General features: G+C 40.7%; 1 protein-coding gene across 1 annotated transcript in view; it reads left to right on the top strand.

Annotated features, from left to right (window-relative positions):
* Nucleotides 1–870: 870 nt before the first annotated feature.
* LOC115042324 (BMP/retinoic acid-inducible neural-specific protein 3-like) overlaps nucleotides 871–20,128 on the top strand; it is a 51,224-nt gene continuing 31,966 nt past the window's right edge. Inside the window, exons 1-2 of the mRNA XM_029500468.1 lie at nucleotides 871–1,242; nucleotides 1,562–1,869. Of these exons, the coding sequence (XP_029356328.1) occupies nucleotides 1,616–1,869 (254 nt within the window). The 5' untranslated portion in view covers nucleotides 871–1,242; nucleotides 1,562–1,615. The remainder of the gene's footprint in view (nucleotides 1,243–1,561; nucleotides 1,870–20,128) is intronic.

Below are 20,128 nucleotides of genomic sequence, written 5' to 3'. Positions count from 1 at the left end.
AGGAAGGCGAAGAAGAGCACGAGAGAGAGCGAGTAAGGATGAGGGCAAAGAAGATAACGACAATAACTGCAGGAGGGCTGGATACACCATTTTCTCTCTCATGATCATCAACAGCAGCAGCAGCTCCATCACAAAGTTCACACAGTTCAAACTTTACCAGGATTTATTAACACTTAGATAATATATTTTTTTAATCACAAGTTTGAAGTGAATTGTAAAATGCCAGAATATGTGTTATTACAAACATTTTTCTTAACAAGTCAACTTTTCCCAAATATCAATTTACTTGATGCTAGTTTATTTAATGTTATCAAAACACATGAGAATGATACCCTGTTCAGATCGAAGCAATTGTAAATGTGAATGCAAGTAGATTAATTTAATTTGAAATTTGCTATTTTTTTATATAGGCCTATATCACCCCCCGGCCACACACACACACAAACACACTACCACTTCGCCTTTTAATGTGTTAATCTTAACCGCAGATGACTTCTATTGGTTTTCGAAAACTAGGCATCTGACCATTGTCTCACTCAGCCATCCCACCCCTGGACTACATTAAATTGCAACGGTATGAGGAGTGATTCGGAAGGGAGGGAGAGAGAGCGAGAGCCGCTCCGCGAATGCCATTCACACATTCAGTGCGCTGGGATTCCAGGCACCATCATCATCATCAGCAGCAGCAGCAGCAGCAGCAGATCTCTGGTGCGTCCTGCATGCGCCCCCGAGCGCGTCTCTCCAGTAAAGATGACCTAGAAGGCTGCGGCTCTCTAGTCTCGGTGGAGGGGCGGGGGGAGAGATTTTGTCAATTGGTCCAAAGCAAAAAACAATTAGACCACGCTGGACTGGGCTGAATCCTTGAGATCTCCGTGTGTGAGAGTCGCTTCAGCTGCAACTCGTTCCCTTGAATCGCAATGGACTTACAGTGCCGAATGCGCAATCGTCGCCGGCTCGCCGATGGAAATATGCCACACTGAAAAAAAAAAAAGAAAAGAAGAAGAGAAGAGGGGGTTGGTTACCCTAAGGAGGTTGGATGTCATCTTCTTTCTCGCTCAAGCCGCCCTGCCTCCCCGATTGTCCGTCTGGTAGCATTTGTGGCGAAAAGTCCTTCACGAGAAAAGTCATTCTCAAATGCAGTCCCGTTTGTGGTGCGAGCCAAACCCAACTTCACGCTTCTATCAGGGGATTTTGCGGACATTAATTCCGAAGAGCCGCGGATCACGGTACTTACAGAATAAGGTAAAGGGCATCATTCAAACTAGAACAGAAATTGATGATTTTAACAGTAAGTAAAGGCTGTGATTACATCAAAATTTTATAATTATTATAAATTATAATTTATTTTGTATGCTGAACAGATTCATTTTAAATATTATTTCCTCTAAATATAGTGTCCTATAAGATTCCATCCTGGCCCAGTAATGCTAGACATGCAGCCCCCTACAGTGATTCTTCATCCCACTCAAGCACCAAAAATTACCAAACCAAAATTATAACCTTATTGCTCTCCAGTCCCTCAACTCTTCTCGCTCTTCCTCTCTTCCATCCTCTTCCACAGGACTCATCCAGAGTGCAGGGAGAATGAGGAGTCACCGGGGCCGGGGGAAGCAGCATGAGTGGCCCGTGCATCTCCATTAGACTGACGGCCCTCATGTTTCTATGGAAGTGGTTAACAGTAAGCCTGCTCCAGAGCTGGGTGTCAGTAGGGGCCGTGGCGGCTGACCGCACTGGGGCCGGCTTCAGTGGCTCTGCTGGGTCTCTAAGCTGGCTCCTGTCAGACAAGGGCCCTTTCCAGCGCTCACAGGAGTATGTTGATTTCACAGAGCGCTACCAGCAGCGATTCACAACTAAGTACAAGATATACAGGTGAGAGATGGTGAACTGGTGGGACTGCAAGGTCTTGCAATGCTCAGGTGTCTGCGAGGAAGGTTGTTTGTGAAATCATAATCCAAAATAGAGAGAAATGCAATAAATCTAAGCCTGATCTCATCCAGGTTTCAGATTCATATGACCTTGCTTCACGAGGAAAGCTGCCTTTTTTGCAGGATGTTTAGAAAAGCATAGGCCTGGCATCACACAATGCCCTTTTGTAGACTGTAAAATATGCAGATTCACTAGGTGGCAAACTGTAGGATGAGTGCTGAGACGATTACTTAGTTGAAGTTTTGCATACAGATGGAAGCTATGCATGTGTCCTGTGCAGATGCAAGCTCCTTTGGGGTGCGACCGCATGCACATTCCTTTCGTTGGGCAGAAGAGACATATGCTTTGAGTATGATACAAGCCCACAGAACGCTGCATATCATTGATGAGTCAATGTGAAGAGACCACAGGAGTGTTTGAGCAAAGCAATGGGGTGTTACGTATATCTGACTGAGCCAGTTGATGTGTGACAGTCGGTAGACAGGATGGCTTCAGAGTCTGTGGTGTGAAGTACAGTGGGTGTGCGCTTACAAACAAAAGGGTATTGTTTGAAAGCTTTCTGCCACACCATTTCTTGTTTTTAGAAACAAGGGAGTGGTTTCAAAGCATTAAAGCAGCATTTCAAGACGCAAACCCCTGTGTGTGCTGTTGCCAGTCTAACACGCACATCTGCTGTTTTGAAGTCATGTTGCATTTTCATGTAAACTGGCAGCTCTTATCCTTCAACTGTGGCCAGCAGAATTTTCTGCGTGGGTGTATGTTTGCAATGGTACTTTCGCAAGTGTTGTTATTATTATTATTATTACACAAGAATAATTTCAACTATTGGACAAAATGCTTTTACTGTAAATGGTGATTCACTTCATTTATAACCATTCAGCCATTGCTGGCAGTGTAAGAATCTGTGTACTCGTGTGAACAATATATAATCTCACATGCATATTTTTGTTATAGAAATTGCCATACGAAGTTCAGTTTTTGATATATAAAAACCTCTTCAAAATGCATTTTCCACAGTGAGTAAAAGATGCTCTGAAGTTGACAAAGTTGATGATGATTCTACTTCATATCTGACAAAATCAAACATGCTTCTAACAGGATATTGGCATGTCTGTACATTGTATGTTTTCATTTGTGGTTGTGTGTGCCAGGTAAGTGTTTTGATACTGCGATGGGAACTATGCTGTCTGAGCGTCCACAGGCGTGCAGTGGAAAGCGGAGCTGATGCCAACAGAACAGAGGGTGTGAGTGACAGTGGCATTTAGCAGCTGACTGGGGTGACAATGCCAGGCAAAGATAGAGAATGTAGCGCTGTTGGCCTTGCTGCATCCATTGCGTCCTCACACCCACTTTCCCTCTGTCTGCCACTCCTTCAGTCTCTTTGGATGTCTCTATATATCATTTCTTTCTTCATTTTTTTTTTCTTCCCACAGCTTCTGCGACTCACCATGCACATGCAAATCAGACAAATATTTGCATGCACAACATTTCACATTACAAAAGCACACACTGACATTGCCTGAACACTTTCATTTCCACAATCATAGCCCAAAAGCCTTTTTTAATATTCAATAACCCACAGTATGACTTCCATTGACCTCTATCAGCAAACAGGCATAAATGCTAACTTGACATGTCTATAACCCTCCTTCCCCCTTGAGGTACAGTGGCCTTTTTAGTCTCCACTGAACAGTGAGAATATGCTGACCAATTAAGAAAGAAATCCAATAGAAACTCAAGAGAAGAGTTTGAATATCAGCATGCTGAAAAAATGGGAATAATCTTTCTATGTTGTCATTTGCTTCCTCGGCTTGTAAAAAAAACAAGCCTTTTTTGGGCTTTAAATATCATGTACCCGGTGCACGTCGTTGAGCAGTCAAGGACGCTAGTTTGCTGAGAACTCAAGACATCACAGTTGGCTTCAAACTGTGATGGGCTAGCATTTTTTTATGTGTGTGTTTGTTTCGAAACAGACTCTTTTTGAAAGCTTGAAAAGTCCAGGCATAGTCCTCTTTGAGTCATTTGTAATGATCAACAACACCATTCTGCTTTTCACTGACACATTAAGCTCCTTTATGGGTCTGTAAGGATCTTATTATTGCCTCTTGAGTCCTCACTGCAATGTCTCATAATCCAAAGCCCAAAGTGGCCTCTTGTAGACCTGAGAAGTTTATGTGTCCTGGGCAGCCTGGGCATCAGTCTTTAACAGTCATGCAGATTCAGTCCTGCATGAGTCCACACACACATACACACTGATAGAGAGAGAGGAATAGCAATAAGTTAGTTATTATTTTTAATTAGCCAGCAGGTTTAAAGAAGGTTAATTAAAAAACATTTTCTCTCTCTCTGTGTCTCATCTGCGTGTCTATTCCACATTTTCTCCCCCACCTTCACAATAACTCCCTTCTTCCCATGTCGAATAATCTCAAACCAATTGCTGTCCCTCACTCATAAATATTCTCCAGGGATCAGTTGGCCTTTCCTGTCAGGGGGCAGGGGAGAGAGGGTCAGGAGGGGATGAGGAGGACCCAAGGATTTGGGAGAACCAGAGGAGTTCTTTGCTATTTGCTATTTGCATTGACATTGACATTTTTACTTATGTCTCTTTCAGGGTGGAAATAATAATGTGTTTTAGATTTACAGCCTTTCTGTTAGGTCTGCGGCTTTGTTCCCTGTGCTTTCCTTTTTTTTTTTCTCATCCCTTTCTGTTCTATGATTATCAGTGTTACCCCCTTTCCGCTACCTACCTGCCGCTGATCCACCTGATTGCCACTTCTACCTTCTCTAGTATTTAAACTTTCAGCTCTTCACCACTTCTTCAGTTTGTTCTTTAGGGGAATGTCACGTCTCGGTTGCGATCGTGGATTAGCAGTTTTGTTCTCTGCAGTTCGCTCAACTCGTGTGTTTAGAATCCTATCCCTTTGTCTGTTTCTTTCCCCATTTCTATTCATTCATTCATCTGCTCCTCTGCCTCAGCCAGCTTCATTCCTGCACTCCTGGTTTCAGTTCTGAATTTCCGCATTCAGGCTCCCCATTCTGGATCTCTAAGACTCTGTTGTGAATAAAGTAATCTTTTTTCCCTTCTGTCTACATTGTGGATGCAGTTCTTTGCTACTGCCTAACAGTAGGAACTGGCCATTGACATGGATCCCGCGGACTGGGTCCATCAGACCTTATCGCACCAAGGGGGTTGGATTGGCTCTCATAATCAGCTGTTAAAGGGCCTGGCCGAAAGCAACAAGAGCCTCATGGCCCACGTAACCACTCTCTCACCCCAGATCGATTATCTCACTTTTTCCGTTCTCAAAGTGGCAGCGCACCAGAACAAGGCAATGCCAACATACGATGCTCTCCCACCCAGGGGCAATCACACAAGTGATCCCAAGCCCTTTTATGAGGATTTGAAAAGAAAAGAGAATCTTATTTTAATCTGGATTAATCTTTTGACGGTGGCTCCTTTCCTTTTCCTCTGACCCAGCAAAATTTTATTGTGTACTTGGCCTTATGAGGAGCAGAGCATTGGCCTGGGCAGAAGCTCTAATTCTGATATTAGCTGATGGACTTTTCATGACTTTGAAACTCACATAAAAGCTGTATTTGAACACCCCAATCACCATGGAAATGCCTCTAGTTGGCTCCTCTGTCTTCAGCAAGGAAATCGTTCGGTTGCCGATTATTTGGTTGATTTCTGGGCACTGGCTGCAGAATCAAGGTGGAATGTTACTACCTTACAGGGAGTATCCATTAAGGGACTCAATGTACCTTAATGAACCCAAAAACTTGCCATCTCTGATCTCCTTTGCCATCCGGTTGGACAACCATCTCTGTGAGAAGTGGCTCCAAAGGTCTGCTTGTTACCCCTAGTCTCCTCTCCTCCCCCCAGATCGTTCCGACACTCCCCAACGGATGTTGCGGCACAGTCAGGGGGCATGGACTTATCCCCATCATGTCTGGCAGATCAGCCCATGCAGCTGAATTATGCTCAGCTTACGCAGGTGGAACACATCTGTGGCATCTGCGCTGTCCAGGTTTCCATCTGTGTGGGAGAGTGTTCTCCATTAGTCCTCATAGATTCGGGAGCACAGAATAATATGTCAGACTCTGAACTGGGTCGGAACTGAACGTTGAACCATTGGAGAGCCCCTTTCCTGCCCTTGCCTTCGATGGGAAGCCTTTGACCTCCCTGGTGACGTTAACAGTTTTGGGTAACCATGAGAAACTCACCTTACACTTATGATCCTCCCTTACTACCCCTATAGTAGTTGGCCAGTCCTGGTTTAAGAAGCCTAATCCTCACACTGGTTGGTCTGCTGGTAAAATCCTTGGTTGAAGCTCTCTCCGTCATTCTGTCTTTATCAAGACTTCCCTGCCTGCTGAAGTTGAAGCAACCCCATCCAGAAATCAGATGACCCCCATGGATTTGTCCAAAGTCTCCCCCTGAAAGCAATGAACTCCAGGAGGTTTTCAGCAAGGATCGTGCTTTTCTCTCTCTCTTTTCTCTCTCTCTCTCACCTGGAGCACCTCTCCTCTCAAGTAGATTGTACAATCTGTCACACCCCAACACGGAGGCTATGGAAAATATATTACAGAGTCTGTAGCTGCTGGGACAATTCGGCCTTCTACCTCTCTCCTTGGTGCTGTTTTTTTTTTTTTTTTTTGTGGAAAAGAAATGGTGGTACCCTACACCCCTCCATTGATTTATGTGGATTAAACAAGATTACTTTTAACAATAAGTACATACTACCACTGATATATTTCACCCTGGGCTCTCTAGAGGTCTCCAAGGTCTTCTTCAAATAGACCTCTGCAATGCCAACCACTTGGTTCGGATTAGGGACGACAACAAATGGAAAACTGCATTTAACATGCAACTAGGCAATTTTGAATATACAGTATAGTCCTTCTATAGTGCTCCTGCTGTTTTCCAGACCTTGATCAGTGATGGTCTTTGAGACTTTATTAACTTACATAACATCTACTCATGGTCTATGGAGGAACACATTGCTTATGTTCACCAAGTTCTTGCCAGGTTGCTAGAGAACAGATTGTGAAGGCAGCTTCATGTGGATATTGTGTCTCTCCTAGGATGTATCATTCAGAATGGGTGCATCAAACCAGACCCAGAAAAGACCAGAGTGGTGGAGGAGTAGCCGAAGTCTCGTAAGGAGCTCCAGTGCAGTGGTTCCTAGGATTTGCCATTATCTACAAGAACGTTGCCTCAGCATTCACTGGACTCACTTTTATTAATGTGATGTTGTGCTGGTCTCCTGAGGCACACAGAGCTTTTTTAAAGCTGAAAAAACAGCTTTCCTGAACACCCATTCTAGTGGGCCCACATTGCCATTGACTGCTGGACTCCCTGTCTCCAGAGGTAACACTGATTTTCACCAGTTTTGATAATTTTTCTTAATCTGTCCATTTCTTGGCACTTTCTAAACTGCTGAACTCTTAGTTGATCACGTGGAATTCCTTTGGACCTCATTGGGTATCCGGTTGGGGTCCTCAGCTAGTGTTCAGGGTTTGGAAGACCTTCTGCAAGGAGACAGGACCGTAGTACAGATAGTATCGTCCATCCAGGACCACATTCAACGCTTCAGGAAGGTCTGGCATGACACCCACATGGCTCTGGAATGTGCACAGGAGGCTACCTGACGATCTGCCAAATGTCACAGGAACCAGGCCCTCCCTACCAACCAGGCCAGTCAGTGTGGTTATTAGGGTTGAGCTGGATACTCGGTTGAAATGAGTACCATACGAATGATACGAGTCAATATCTGTGCTCAGGCTGAAGGAAAATCCTCCTCAGGGCGCCCTGTGATAGAGACAGAGCGCAACGCATCATACTCTGAAAGCCACGCCCGGGGAAAACAATCTGCGGCACAATTTAAAAAACACTGTTCACTAGTTTGCTTAACACATTATTTCTTAATGTCAGATCATTATTTTAACACTAGCTCCGGTACTAGCTGTACCAGAGAAAAAAAAACGGTGCAATGAAAACGGTGGGTCTTTCTCACTGTCCCTTCTGTTTGCCTTCATTTTCATGGAGAAATTATCCCACTGAATGGTGGTGACCTACATCGATATTTACAACTACTTGTCCCTTGGTAAGATCATCATTTAACCTAATAGCGATCAAAACTCAGGCTACATCCACACTACTACGTCATCATTTTAACATAGCTTTTTATAACCCTAATGTTTCAAATCTGCCCCACTTTTTGGAGTTATGATTGGTAACAGAAGCGGTGTGTGACGGGACAGGGTTGCATGCAGCCTGCATCGCGTTTCTCATTCTCACTGTTTCTTCACCGGGTCAGGTTTTTTTCCTGTCGGCTCAATCTTACCTTGGTGCAATGCACATTAAGCTGTGAATAAAAACATATTGAGGCTTACAATAAATATAGAAACCAGCCCATATCAATTTCAGGCTTAATAATACAACTTTGTATAAACCACACCCACTTCTGGTTTATGTTCCGCCCCCTACAAGTACAAATATGGATACAGATAATGTAGATGGTTGAACAGATTTGGATTCGGTTACGGATAGTGGTGTACTCGCTCATCCCAAGTGGTTGTCCACTCACATTTCTCTTCTCACTGAATCGTGAAAACTCTCACCCTGTTGCATTGGTCCGTTTCCTATTATGGATTAATCATTCTGCTGTTAGCTCTACCGGAAAATTTGAGGATGCATCCCACGTTTTATGTCATTCAACTCAAGCCTCTGTGCCCACCTTTCCAATGCCCTCCACCCGCCCAGCTTGTTGATGACCACCCTGCCTTCACTGTCTGCTGCCTGGTGGATGTTCAGCTTTGGAGGAAGGTTCTACAGTCTCTGGTGAATTGGGAGGGGTATGGCCCTGAGGAACACTCCTGGGTACCACGGTCCTTAATCCTGGACCTCCCTTTGATTGAGGACTTCTATAGGGACCATTCCTATAAGTGCATTGCCAGGAGGCTCCCGACCTACCCCTCACCCCATCCTTTCCTCTTCTATATTTGTTGTTGGCCACACCGATTACACCCTCTCCAATATTAAACCTGGTCTGGCTATCAGTAAACCCAATCTGATCATCCAGTGTTCTAATCCAAGTAACCTGGATTAGAAGTTTTGTTCTGTTCTCTACAGTTTGTTCAACTCGTGTGTTTAGGATTGTATCCCTCTGTCGTTGTTTTTTTTTTTTTTGTTTGTTTGTTTTTGTTTTTTGTTTTTTTTGTAGTTTTTCTGTTTGTTTGTTATCCCCCAGTTCTATTCATCTGCTCCTCTTCCTCGGTCAGCTCCATTCCTGCCCTCCTTGTTGCTGCTCTGGATTTCCATATCCAGGCTCCCCATTCTGGATCTCTAAGACTCTGTTGTAAAATAAACAAATTAACAAATAAACAAAGTTCTCTCTGTGTTTTGGAGTCAGTTCTTTGCTTTCCATCATGTGTGTATCTTATTAAATACCAGATTAAAGAACTTGGGGACAAAGAGCTTTCTGTTGCAGTGTTGCAATGTGAAGTATTGGGGGAAAATCAATAATTTAATAAATTAATGACATGGGCTTTTTAACATCATAAAATGATGGTCTGGGTCTGAGTCTCAGAGTCTGATGAAATGTAATAATGGGGCAATGAATGAATATATTCAAAAGCGTTGAAAACAAGGGCTAAACCGTCAAACGCTGTTTCACTTATTCAGTCAATCTTTCCCTCCTCCCAGTGAGAAGATTTGGGGGACAGGCTGCAGTGCCACGTTCTTCTCATTTGTGCGGTCCACCCTTATCCACAGACAGTAGCATATTAGTCAAAACGTCAATTCCTCCTTTCTTCTTCATGAGCCATAACTTTTACAACATGCTTCATCTGCTGTTTTTTCCTATTTTCTCCTGTCAGCCTGCAGGCTATTCCATTGTCTTAATTTAATGCGAGGAATCATTTCTCATAATTGTAGAGCGATTAGTGTTTCAATTACACACAAACATGTTTGTGGAGAGTATAGGGTGCGGAGGCATGATATTACAATACCTGTACTGCAGTGTGTAATCATGTTATTCAGATTTTGAGAGAGCATACGCATTGTGCTTTATCTGTCTCATGTTTATGACTGTGCCATTGTGTTTTGGATGCTTTAGATGGGGAGTCGCATTCAAAAGAGATAAAATGGGCTGGAATAAATGGGTATACAGCTGCATGAAGCAATGAAGAGAAGAAAAGGGAAGATAAAATAGGGGAGCATCAAGGAGTCTATCATCATGCAGCTCAATGAGACACAATACCTTTCATTTACCGCACCAAAGATAATACTGTAGGTGTACTTGGAATAATGATTTAATGTTGAATGGAAAATATAAAATTCTTGAAAGCTCAAAGTTTGCCCTGATGAAAATTGAGTGAGATCAGAAGAAGCAAATATTCTTGGCCTCTCTGTGCTGTGCCTGGCAGAGGAGCCTTTCTTCTTCTTTACACGTGGGCAACTTTTTCTCTTTGTTTGTTTTTTCTTTTTTTTCTTTTTTTTTTTTAAGCAGTATGAAAGGATACTGAACAGTAACTGTTAGTCTCTGGGAGCAACATACAAAGAAGCACAGCAATGTGCATGTAAAGGCTGAATGGAGAAGGACTGCAGGCTGGTAAACAGATGTAAACAAGGGATAGCTTTTAGCAGGTTTTTAACAGTGCAGTGAATGTTACAACAGTGCAATTTATGGCTAAGATCTTCAGGAATTAAAAGTACTTCATTGAACTGAGGGAAGTTTGTCTGCAACAATGCTGGTAACATGATTCTTCGATACTTCTTCAATACTTAAGAGGCTTTAATGGCCTTTGATTATATTTATTTTTGACTAAAGTGAATGTGAATAATGACTGTTGTCTTTCAGATGTAAATCATGATGTTGGTTTTGTAGGCCTTGGTGATAAAATCGTAGCCATGTATACCAGTACCACAAAGTTTTTCATGGTTTGATCCACCATGATAGTAGTTTCATGGTGGATCAAACCAATCTCAAATGAGCTCACATCATCCTGCAACATAACATTCAATGTTTGATTAATAATACAAGTGACACACATTTAGCTAGTGCATTAGACATTTACACCAATAGCAACAAAGGCATGAAAAGGGGGAATTAGAAAAACCTGTGAAGACCGGGGAAGAAATAAAAACAAAAAGGGAAGCTTGACAGTCATGGAAGTCTAACCTAAAATCAGAGCATCACTGTGTGGGAATACAATAAACTTAGTTTAAAATTGAGGTACTCAAGTCCATAGATTGCACATCTCATCAGTCATGATCAAAATCTCAAAAAACTGTCTACAGCCCCATGTTGCTCAGTTGCAACTCTTCTTCTTTTCTATAATTTTTATTTGTTTATTTACTTTACTTTTACTCGTTTATTTATTTATTTATTTTATCTATTTGTACTTTCATTTTGAGCTGTTTCCCTATTTGGCCTCACCACAGCAAGTCAGCTCTGTGACTTGCATGGTTGATTTGGGCACATTTATTTAACCCTTCCTGTCACAACCCTCCCCATTTATCTGGGCTTGGGACTGACACAAACATCTGTAAGTACACAAGACAAGTCAGCGGATTCATCGAAAAAAGTAGAAAATCAGATAATTTGGGTGAGCCGGTTCACTGACTTGAAACAGTCCTAAATCAGTTGATTCATCTGAATCATTTCACTGACCCAGGTCAGTGGACTCATTGGAAGCAGTGCGGACTCAAATGATTTGGTTCACTGACTTCATTCCTTCATTATCCTTAGAGGGGTGTATGCCGTAATTAATAACAATGACAGGTGATCAGACTGGCCTAGGTGTGGTAGTGGTTTGGCCCTTTATCTCTGCTTGATATTTGCATAGACTTTATTCAGTCTGTTTGCTCCTCCAGTCTATATGGCTTAAGTCGCCTACCACAATATGTACAGCATCAGGATTTTTGGTCAGCGGATTGCTGATGCCTCAGTTTTTTCTCCTCTCTCTACACTGTCTCCATTGCCTGCCCTCGGGTATGGTGATCCACGGAGAGCTGGGGCTCCTGGCTATGTCTGCCAGGATCTCATCGAAGCAGAGAAAGTCGGTCGTAATATTCCTCTCACAGCCATTTCAGGTCCTCAGAAGATCATGCCGGCTGGCCTGACCGAATGTGGATTTTGGTAGGACAAAAAGATGCAATACTAGACAAAACACAAAACACCGGAATGAAAAGCACAGAGCCGCTGTGTCTGTGTGCATTGCCATAATGCAAACTTAAGCAATTAGAGTTTACAAGCAGAACTTAAAAGATTTATAGCTTTAAATGTGTAATTTCCTGGGCTGTCTGTGTTTTGTTGTCATATTATTTTCATCATTCTCTGCTGCACTTGAAGGAACATTCAATATAAGATCATGTCTTTTGGCAAAAAAAAAAAAATATAGGGAAATCCAAAATACAAACACAGGCCCCTATAGTATGTAGCCCAGAATTGGGACACAGCTCTTTTGTATCCCACTTGCCACATCAGGGTGTACGTTGAGTGCAGCCTTTAAAAGAATAATTTGGGTCAACTTCAGTTTCATTGCTATCACTTTGACCAGTGTGTTATTCACCTTATTTTTCACAGAAACACGGAGGCAAGACAGAACACAGCCAGCTTCCGGGTTTTTGTGTGACACTTCCGGTCCAGCACTCTTCACCACTGTGTAGCTATTAGCTAACTTGTGTCTACTGCAGCTACAGAGATATTTGTGTTTTGTTTTGTTTAGTTTTTGGTTAAGTAATGGCTTCAAGGAAGACTGGGGTCTCTTGTGCGATTAGGGGCTACAATAATAACTGGTATAAATCCAAAGTTTACCTAGAGGGGAAGCCACTGAATGTGGATGTAAGGCGCAATATGATCTGCATCCCCCGCTGAAAGACGATAAATCCCTTTGCCTGTGGTTCATCCATGAGGATGCTGAGTAAAAATGGCAATGTACATTTAGGCAAAAACGTCATGTCCACTTGTTTTTGTTTTTTTTTTTTAATCTAGTTACCGACCACTGTGCCTTGATTGTGCTATCATTTGTACGCAGGACATGCATTCATACATAATGTGTATGTTTACATTAAGTACACAATTACAATTTATGAGAAAGAGGGTGTTTCTTGAATGAGCTCGCTTTATTCTTAACAGTTCGTGTTTGCCACCTCTATTTTTCATTAATTCTTCTATTTTTGTGATTATATTTCAATAACTGAATGGTACCAAAAGATTTTCAGTGTATATAATTTCACATACAACTTGGTGTTAAATAAAATGTCTTCTAATTTTCAAGTGTCAATTGAATTTTTATTTTATGCATGACTGCAGGAACAACCGGCCGTTTCGATCGTGCCGGCCAATGTAGTAAGGACTCCAGCAGTGTGGAGGTCGGCTTTGCTTTGACTGGAAGTGGTACAGTCAGTCAATAAGCATCTGAGGATGTGTTACCAGCCTCCCATCTTGTTTTTGTAAGGTTTCTTTTTCGTGTATCCATGACACTATTGATCAACATTAGCTTGCACTGTAAGGGAAAGCGGCTGACCGGAAGTGCTGCACAAAAATGCAGAAGTTCGTCACTATTTACTTCTGTGTTTGAAAATAAGGTGAATAATGAAGCATTGTTGCTGTTAAACTCTCCTCTTCATTTCACTTCAAATTGTTGTGACCCAAGTCCATTCTCCTCCGCTGGCAAAGCTCATCATTGCACTCCACTCCTCATCACATTTTCTTTTTACATATATCAACATAACAATGCGTCAAATTGCAACTCGTTGCTCCCTTTTCTTCTTTTGTTTTCCACATAGCAATACAAAGCTTACATGTTTAGTCTTGTTGAGTAAAGTCTGTCGTCTTTGAACTGATGTCACCATGCACATATTGAGTTACAACGGTTTGGAGCTGATATCAGTACAACTTTCAATGTAAGTGATTTACTATTTGCTAAATAATGTTTATGATAAAATTGTGATGATATGAATATGCAGTGTGCAAATTTGCACATGTGGCGATACAATTAGGTATTGCTGCATATGTCACCACATGTAGGTGTTTTTTAAACACAAGACCTGTGTCATAAAGAGGAGGGCTTAGCATAGCCACTGGCCTGCCTGTCTTCTAGCTTGCATCTGTGTTTTTTGGTTTACATTTGTGTCCATGTGGTGTATAGACGGCATCTGAAAGCCCAATTATGTACAAAATGTGATTCCAAGCATTCCTCATTTTGTGTGGAGAGAAGCCTCTTGTCAACATTGTTATGACAAATTGCAGTACAAAAGGGATCAGCAGTCTTGATGTCAGCAAACCCTCCTGCAAATCAGGCTTTCTCTTCCTGATATGCCCTCGCTCTCTGTTCAGAGGTGTAGTGATATTCATGGAATCCATGAATAAATAAGGCAATTCCTTTTTTTCTTTTTTCTTTTCTTTTTAAACAAAGGTTACTCTCCTACAATGTTTTGGCAGATTTGTTTGCATTTTTTTTCTTTAGTTTTTTTCAGACTGTACAGTATTTCACTTTCACAAAATAATGTTAAATGGTAAAAAATGCTTGTTGTTTTTCTTTTTCTCCAAGAAAAAGTAAACAACAACTAGCTTTTAACACTGATAATCATAAAAGATGACAACAACCAATGCCATCTCCATCTCATTCTCGCAAATGATATCTTCATCAATTCTTCAAATTACACATTGTACAATACAAACAATGACATTGGGATGACCTGATTTGACACTGATTTATGTTTAGTGGTCAAAGGTCCTTTAACGTATTTTTGGCAATGACTCAGTAATTCACTTACGCACGACAAAGATTTGTGATGTAGTGCTTCTGGTTGGAAATTATTGTATGTAATCAATTATGCCATAATTGTAAAATTGTTGATTTTACCAAAGCATTTATTTAAAAAAAAATGCTTACTAGCTATTTTATTACTATAATGACGATTAATCGGCATTGATCTAAACTGCATCTTGATCTTGACTGGTTTTGTTGAGGAGCTAATGCAGTCTTCCATGACAACATGATAAAAAAACCTATGGAGGCAGGTCATTGTCATTGACTTGGTGCCTAAAGTGGTCGCTTGTGTCCTGCAGCCATCAACGAAATGCTTGGATATTTAGGGAATATGTTTATTCACTTTATTGGCAAAACCAGAGGATTGATACAACTTAGAATTATTTTGCTCCAGTCTCCAAACTAATATTGTTTCCTAACATAAAGATTCAATTTAGAATTAAAAATCTATTTTCCGAGACCCCAAACTGTTTTATGGGTGAAGAATTATGACTGACCTCAGCCAAAGTCAGCAAGAATCTCCTTCTGATATGCTAAGTGGCTTTTAAAGCTTCACAGCTGCAACTTGTTGTGATGTAGCTCCTATTCAGTGCTGTCCTGCTACATCATTTGATAGTTCATCCAATCATCTGCCAAGTGTTGTTTTTTTGTTTTTTAAGCGGCTTCCCTTTCTCCAAACATGTTCCAACAAAGCCCCCCTGCAGATGGTTCTTAGTAACAAACCATCTGGTGCATCACTTTAATAAAGAATGCAAGTAAGAAAAAGTTTGAAAAAAAAAAACCTGGGAGCAACTCCATTTTGGCACAGTGATGATGACTTTATATTTCCATTTGTTTGATTTCCATTTAAATTCTATCTCTATTTAAAGTTTTCAACAAATAGATTTTTCATGAGAGGGCTATTTGACAGACTAATTCTTGGCTGGGAGCTGGGAGTTTCTGAAGCACTTTTACTGGTGTGAGTTTGCCTGGCAACTGTAGAGACTCTTCAGTAATGAGTAATGGCAGCTCACTTCAGTTGTCTTCAGATATTTCTCTTCAGGTGTCTTTATTTAATTTGTTAACATTTTAACCCATGTAAATGTATAGCTTGTCTATGATGCTAAAACAAGAAAAGGTGAAAAGATTTAAGCCGTCAAACCTTCAAGAATCTCTGTATTATGTTCAGACCAGTGTTGCCAGAGCTTGCGAGGGAAACAAGCAAGCAGCTCTACGGGAATAAGGCCAGATAAAGCTATTTGACCCAACCCATGACCTAAACCTACCACATTGAGTCAGAGATAGGCCAATTGATAACAGTACACACACATATATATAGATATATAGATACACTATCTTAAAATATTGTTTGCATAAACGACACTAAATTGACACGTCTTTCATCTATTATAAATGAATACTAGGCACCTCTGATGTCTCTCAAGGGGTCTTTGTACATGCATTGAGCAATTGCATGATTACTTTGGTTAATGGTTTTGGCAGTTTGACCTCTTTATCAGTCAGTCAGCTAGATCCTATGTGTGACGGGCTATGTAAAAAAAATGAACAGGAAACAGTGTGTTTCCTTGTTTATATGAACTCTCAGTAGGTTTAATGGGATATTCACAAATTAATGGTGTGATGTTTGTTTGATGTTGTAAATCTGTTGGTGGCAATGCCATGAAGCGTTCACAACCACACGCTATTAACCCCATCATTACAAACTCTTTCGCTGTGTAGATCTCACTTTCTTTCATTATTTGTCTCCACAGTGACTGGATGAGTAGGAGAAAGAAACACATATGTTTTGTCCCCTTTCTTTCATCTTCCTCCCACACTGGTCAGACTGGCCAAACTTAAAGCTAAAAAAAAAATTAAATAAATAAATAAAAATCTATATGTATGTATATAGATACCATATGTATATATGTATGCCAAATCAAATCAAGGAGAGACAGAGACTTCCGGAAAACATGGTTCGTAAATACTTAAATACTTAGACATGGTTAGATCTGGGAGAAACAGGGACTTCAGAGAAACATGGTTAGTAGTATGTCAGTGCATGCAAGGGGGAGAGAGAGAGGGGTAATAAACCTCCATCTACAGAGCAGAGTGGCCTACTAGGACAATAAGGAACTATGAGCTCTCTCAGATATGATGGAGCTTGGCTTTTAAAAATTTTATACGTTAACAGAAGAATTTTAAATTCTATTCTGAGCCAATGAAGAGCAGCTAAGACAGATCTGTGATCCCTTTTCCTAGTTCCTTTTAATATTCGTGCAGCAGCATTCTGAATCAGGCCTTTCAGAGATTTGTTTGGGCATGTATAGTGCTGTCAAATATAATGCATTGTTCTAGGTTAATTTATTTGCATGATTAATTTGGTATTTTAACACAATAATGCATCTGATAATCTGGAAAAAAAATGTCTCTCGCTACGCATATCAGGCAGTGTGCCAATGAAGTTTGTCCAAGCAGAGTTGCCGTAAGCCACTATCCAAGATGGTGGCTGGCAGTAAAGAGCAAAGCCAAGCATTAGTATGCAGGACTGTCCCCTGGAGAGGTGGTCAGAAGTGATGGGCGATCACGAGTGGTCAGCTCATTGAGGAGCCCATGAAAAGCTCACACTGCTGGCTCCCTAATATCTCACCACTCCAGGTAACATTGTACATAAGAAGCAGCCTGACAGCTCTCCTCTCTGATAAACAAGTAAACAAATGAGGCTGTCTCAGGAGCTGGCTAAAATATGAATAAGAGGGACACTTCATTGTGGATATCTGTTTGTTTGCAAAAAAAAAAGAAAGAAAGAAATAGAGGGGTGTCTAATATATATATATATATAGCAATCTGGACACCACATCACACCACATCTGCTCTTTCGTTTAAAAAGTATTAATATGTATAAAGTATTTATATGTCCCCCCCTCAAAAAAAAAAATAAAAAAAAGAATCCACAGGACCATTAAATTTATCTGATTAAAAATGTATTGTTTGACAGTTTATATATATATATATATATATATATGTGGACCACTGAAAACAACAAACCAATTGGTGTTGATTTGTTTATTAGGTCCTCCAAATACATTGTAATTTTGTGTACCTTACTGAATGGAGCATGAAGGACTTTTCTCCCATTCTGCACAACTCTCTTTGGGGAGGTCCTTGAAATAACTTTGAGTCTACATCAACCAATTGTTTTCCACAGCAGTTATTTTGGTATCTGGGGTAACAGCTACAAAATACAACAATGTGTTCTAATTCAGGCCTCACTGACTTTATTAGCTTTCTTTCCCCAATCAGTCAAAACCATACCCTGAAGATATTATTTATATGTGACTGATGTGCAATACGCTCACATTGGAGCATATCGCACAAAATATTTCATATCTCATTTAAGTTGCTGAATGAGTTTTCCAATATGTGCCAATATCTGTTCCTTGCATCTGCTTTATAGAAAACGGAAATATGGCATTTTCTTTGTGGAAACAGAGACTGAGCATGATCTAATCAATGATAAGGTTCCCTATCAAAATGAACTGGCAAAATGTAAATTAAAATTATAAAAAGCATATAGAGACAACAATATCGGACAAAGTCAAATGTGGACTTAGACTTTCCTGAGCCAACCAATTACATTGATGGATTCCTTTATATTAATGATGCAGCTTAAAAATAAATATAATAATATAATAATAATAATAACATAAATAATAATAAATATACCTCACTTAAGAATAATTAAAGAAATATATATTTATTCATGCATTCCTCACTTTCTTTAGCATGTAAACATTATGTATTCAATGTGTAAACCGGAGTGAATCAACAGTTTGGTTACAAAAACAGGATCTGGACCTAACTGCTCTCAAGTCATTATGCATCTGAGTAAAAGAGCAAGAAGAAAAATGGGAGAAAACTCTCTTTAGTGATACTTTGTTCGCTGTTGGAAACATTTTACAAATACAAATATTGACAACACCTGGAAAGACTACTGGAAGAATTCTTTGCTTTCTGCAATGTGACATTGAGATGTTTGTATGATGAAAAAAAAATAATAAATCACCTTTAGTGTGAAACCCCAGCAGCATGGATTATACCAGACAAGTGATTTTAACCATAAATTAGGTTTTGTAAAACGGATATGCCAGCAATTTCAAACTCATGAAGAGGTCAATGCATGTTGCAAGTCATGTCATTCGAAGCTTGAAAGACATGAAGTGCCCCCTTTGTGGTTTCCATTCTTTTAAGAGTATCTTGAAATAATCAAATCACATTATCTGAAAACACTGAATGTTCTTCAGAATGTAATTTCCCCTGTAATTGTCTCAGGAGACCTCAGGCATTCCTTTATCATGCTCAGTGACACAGTGAACAGACTGACTAATTTGCATTTTGCTATGCCCTATGGCCTTTCAACTGCATCAGCAGGCTATTCGTTAGGTTGATTAGTTAACGGATGCCCGATTTATTTTCTCGGGCACCAAGCAGTACTTTCAAGCTGCACGTAAGCTGTGATGGATCTGAGACGCTTCTACTGATGCCTCAGAGGGAGGCATGCTGACAGGTAAATGCGTTGCAACACCCCCTGTTGCACAGAGCTGCAGATTAAATGAACACGCCAGCTTGTGCATGTGTGTGCAATTTCAGTCACTCAGGAGTGTTAAAGGTGAAATAAATGTGCAGTCCTCCATGAAAAACAAGATCATCTTGTGTGTGTATGTATGAGGTGAAGCAAAAGGCGAGGTTGAGTTGATCAGCTATGACATCACTGATAACTGCCTATCAGCAAGTCACATATAGAAATGCCATGTCCACTACAGTTAAGCTCTCCCTCTCTTCTGCTTGCCCCAGAGGAGTAACACTAACACTAATGGCCGCTCTAATAGAGACCTAACATGAAACAGGCCTTAATGAGTGGCTTTCTGCTTCGTACTTTTCTCAGGGGTAATTGTTATTGGTGGGAAATTGATTGGCAGCAGGCTGGCAACAAGAGGGACTCTGTGATATTTTGTGTAGCAATGTTGTTACAGCAAGGGCAGCTTTGTTTAGACATTTGCAGGGTGCGTTGAATTTATGTGTATCAGTCTTTTGCATGAGGGGATGTTAAAACCCCACGATGATAAGCGGATGAAAATGGATGGGTGGATGGATGCTAAAAGCCTGTAGGCTGATGGGATTGAGGGGTAGGGGGCAGAGAACGTGAAATGTCTATTTCACATTTTTAAAAAATGTTTCTTTTTCAGAGAGAAAATTTTAAAGGACTTTCTTCCCAGGAGCTACATAATCTGACATTTCAGGAATGCAGTTGTCAGTGCCATGATAGTGTGCATCACAGGGATGTTGAAAGCTGTGATGACACTCTGTCTCTTAGACAAGATCAAATTAGTTGAAAAGAATCTGCATGGATCAGATGCTGATGATTATATTTATAGATTTT

This window comes from Echeneis naucrates, chromosome 4 (genome assembly GCF_900963305.1).
Source record: "Echeneis naucrates chromosome 4, fEcheNa1.1, whole genome shotgun sequence".
In the NCBI taxonomy this organism is placed as follows: domain Eukaryota; kingdom Metazoa; phylum Chordata; class Actinopteri; order Carangiformes; family Echeneidae; genus Echeneis; species Echeneis naucrates.
The sequence above is the reverse complement of the archived record's forward strand: the minus strand, read 5'-3'. Positions and strand labels throughout refer to the sequence as shown.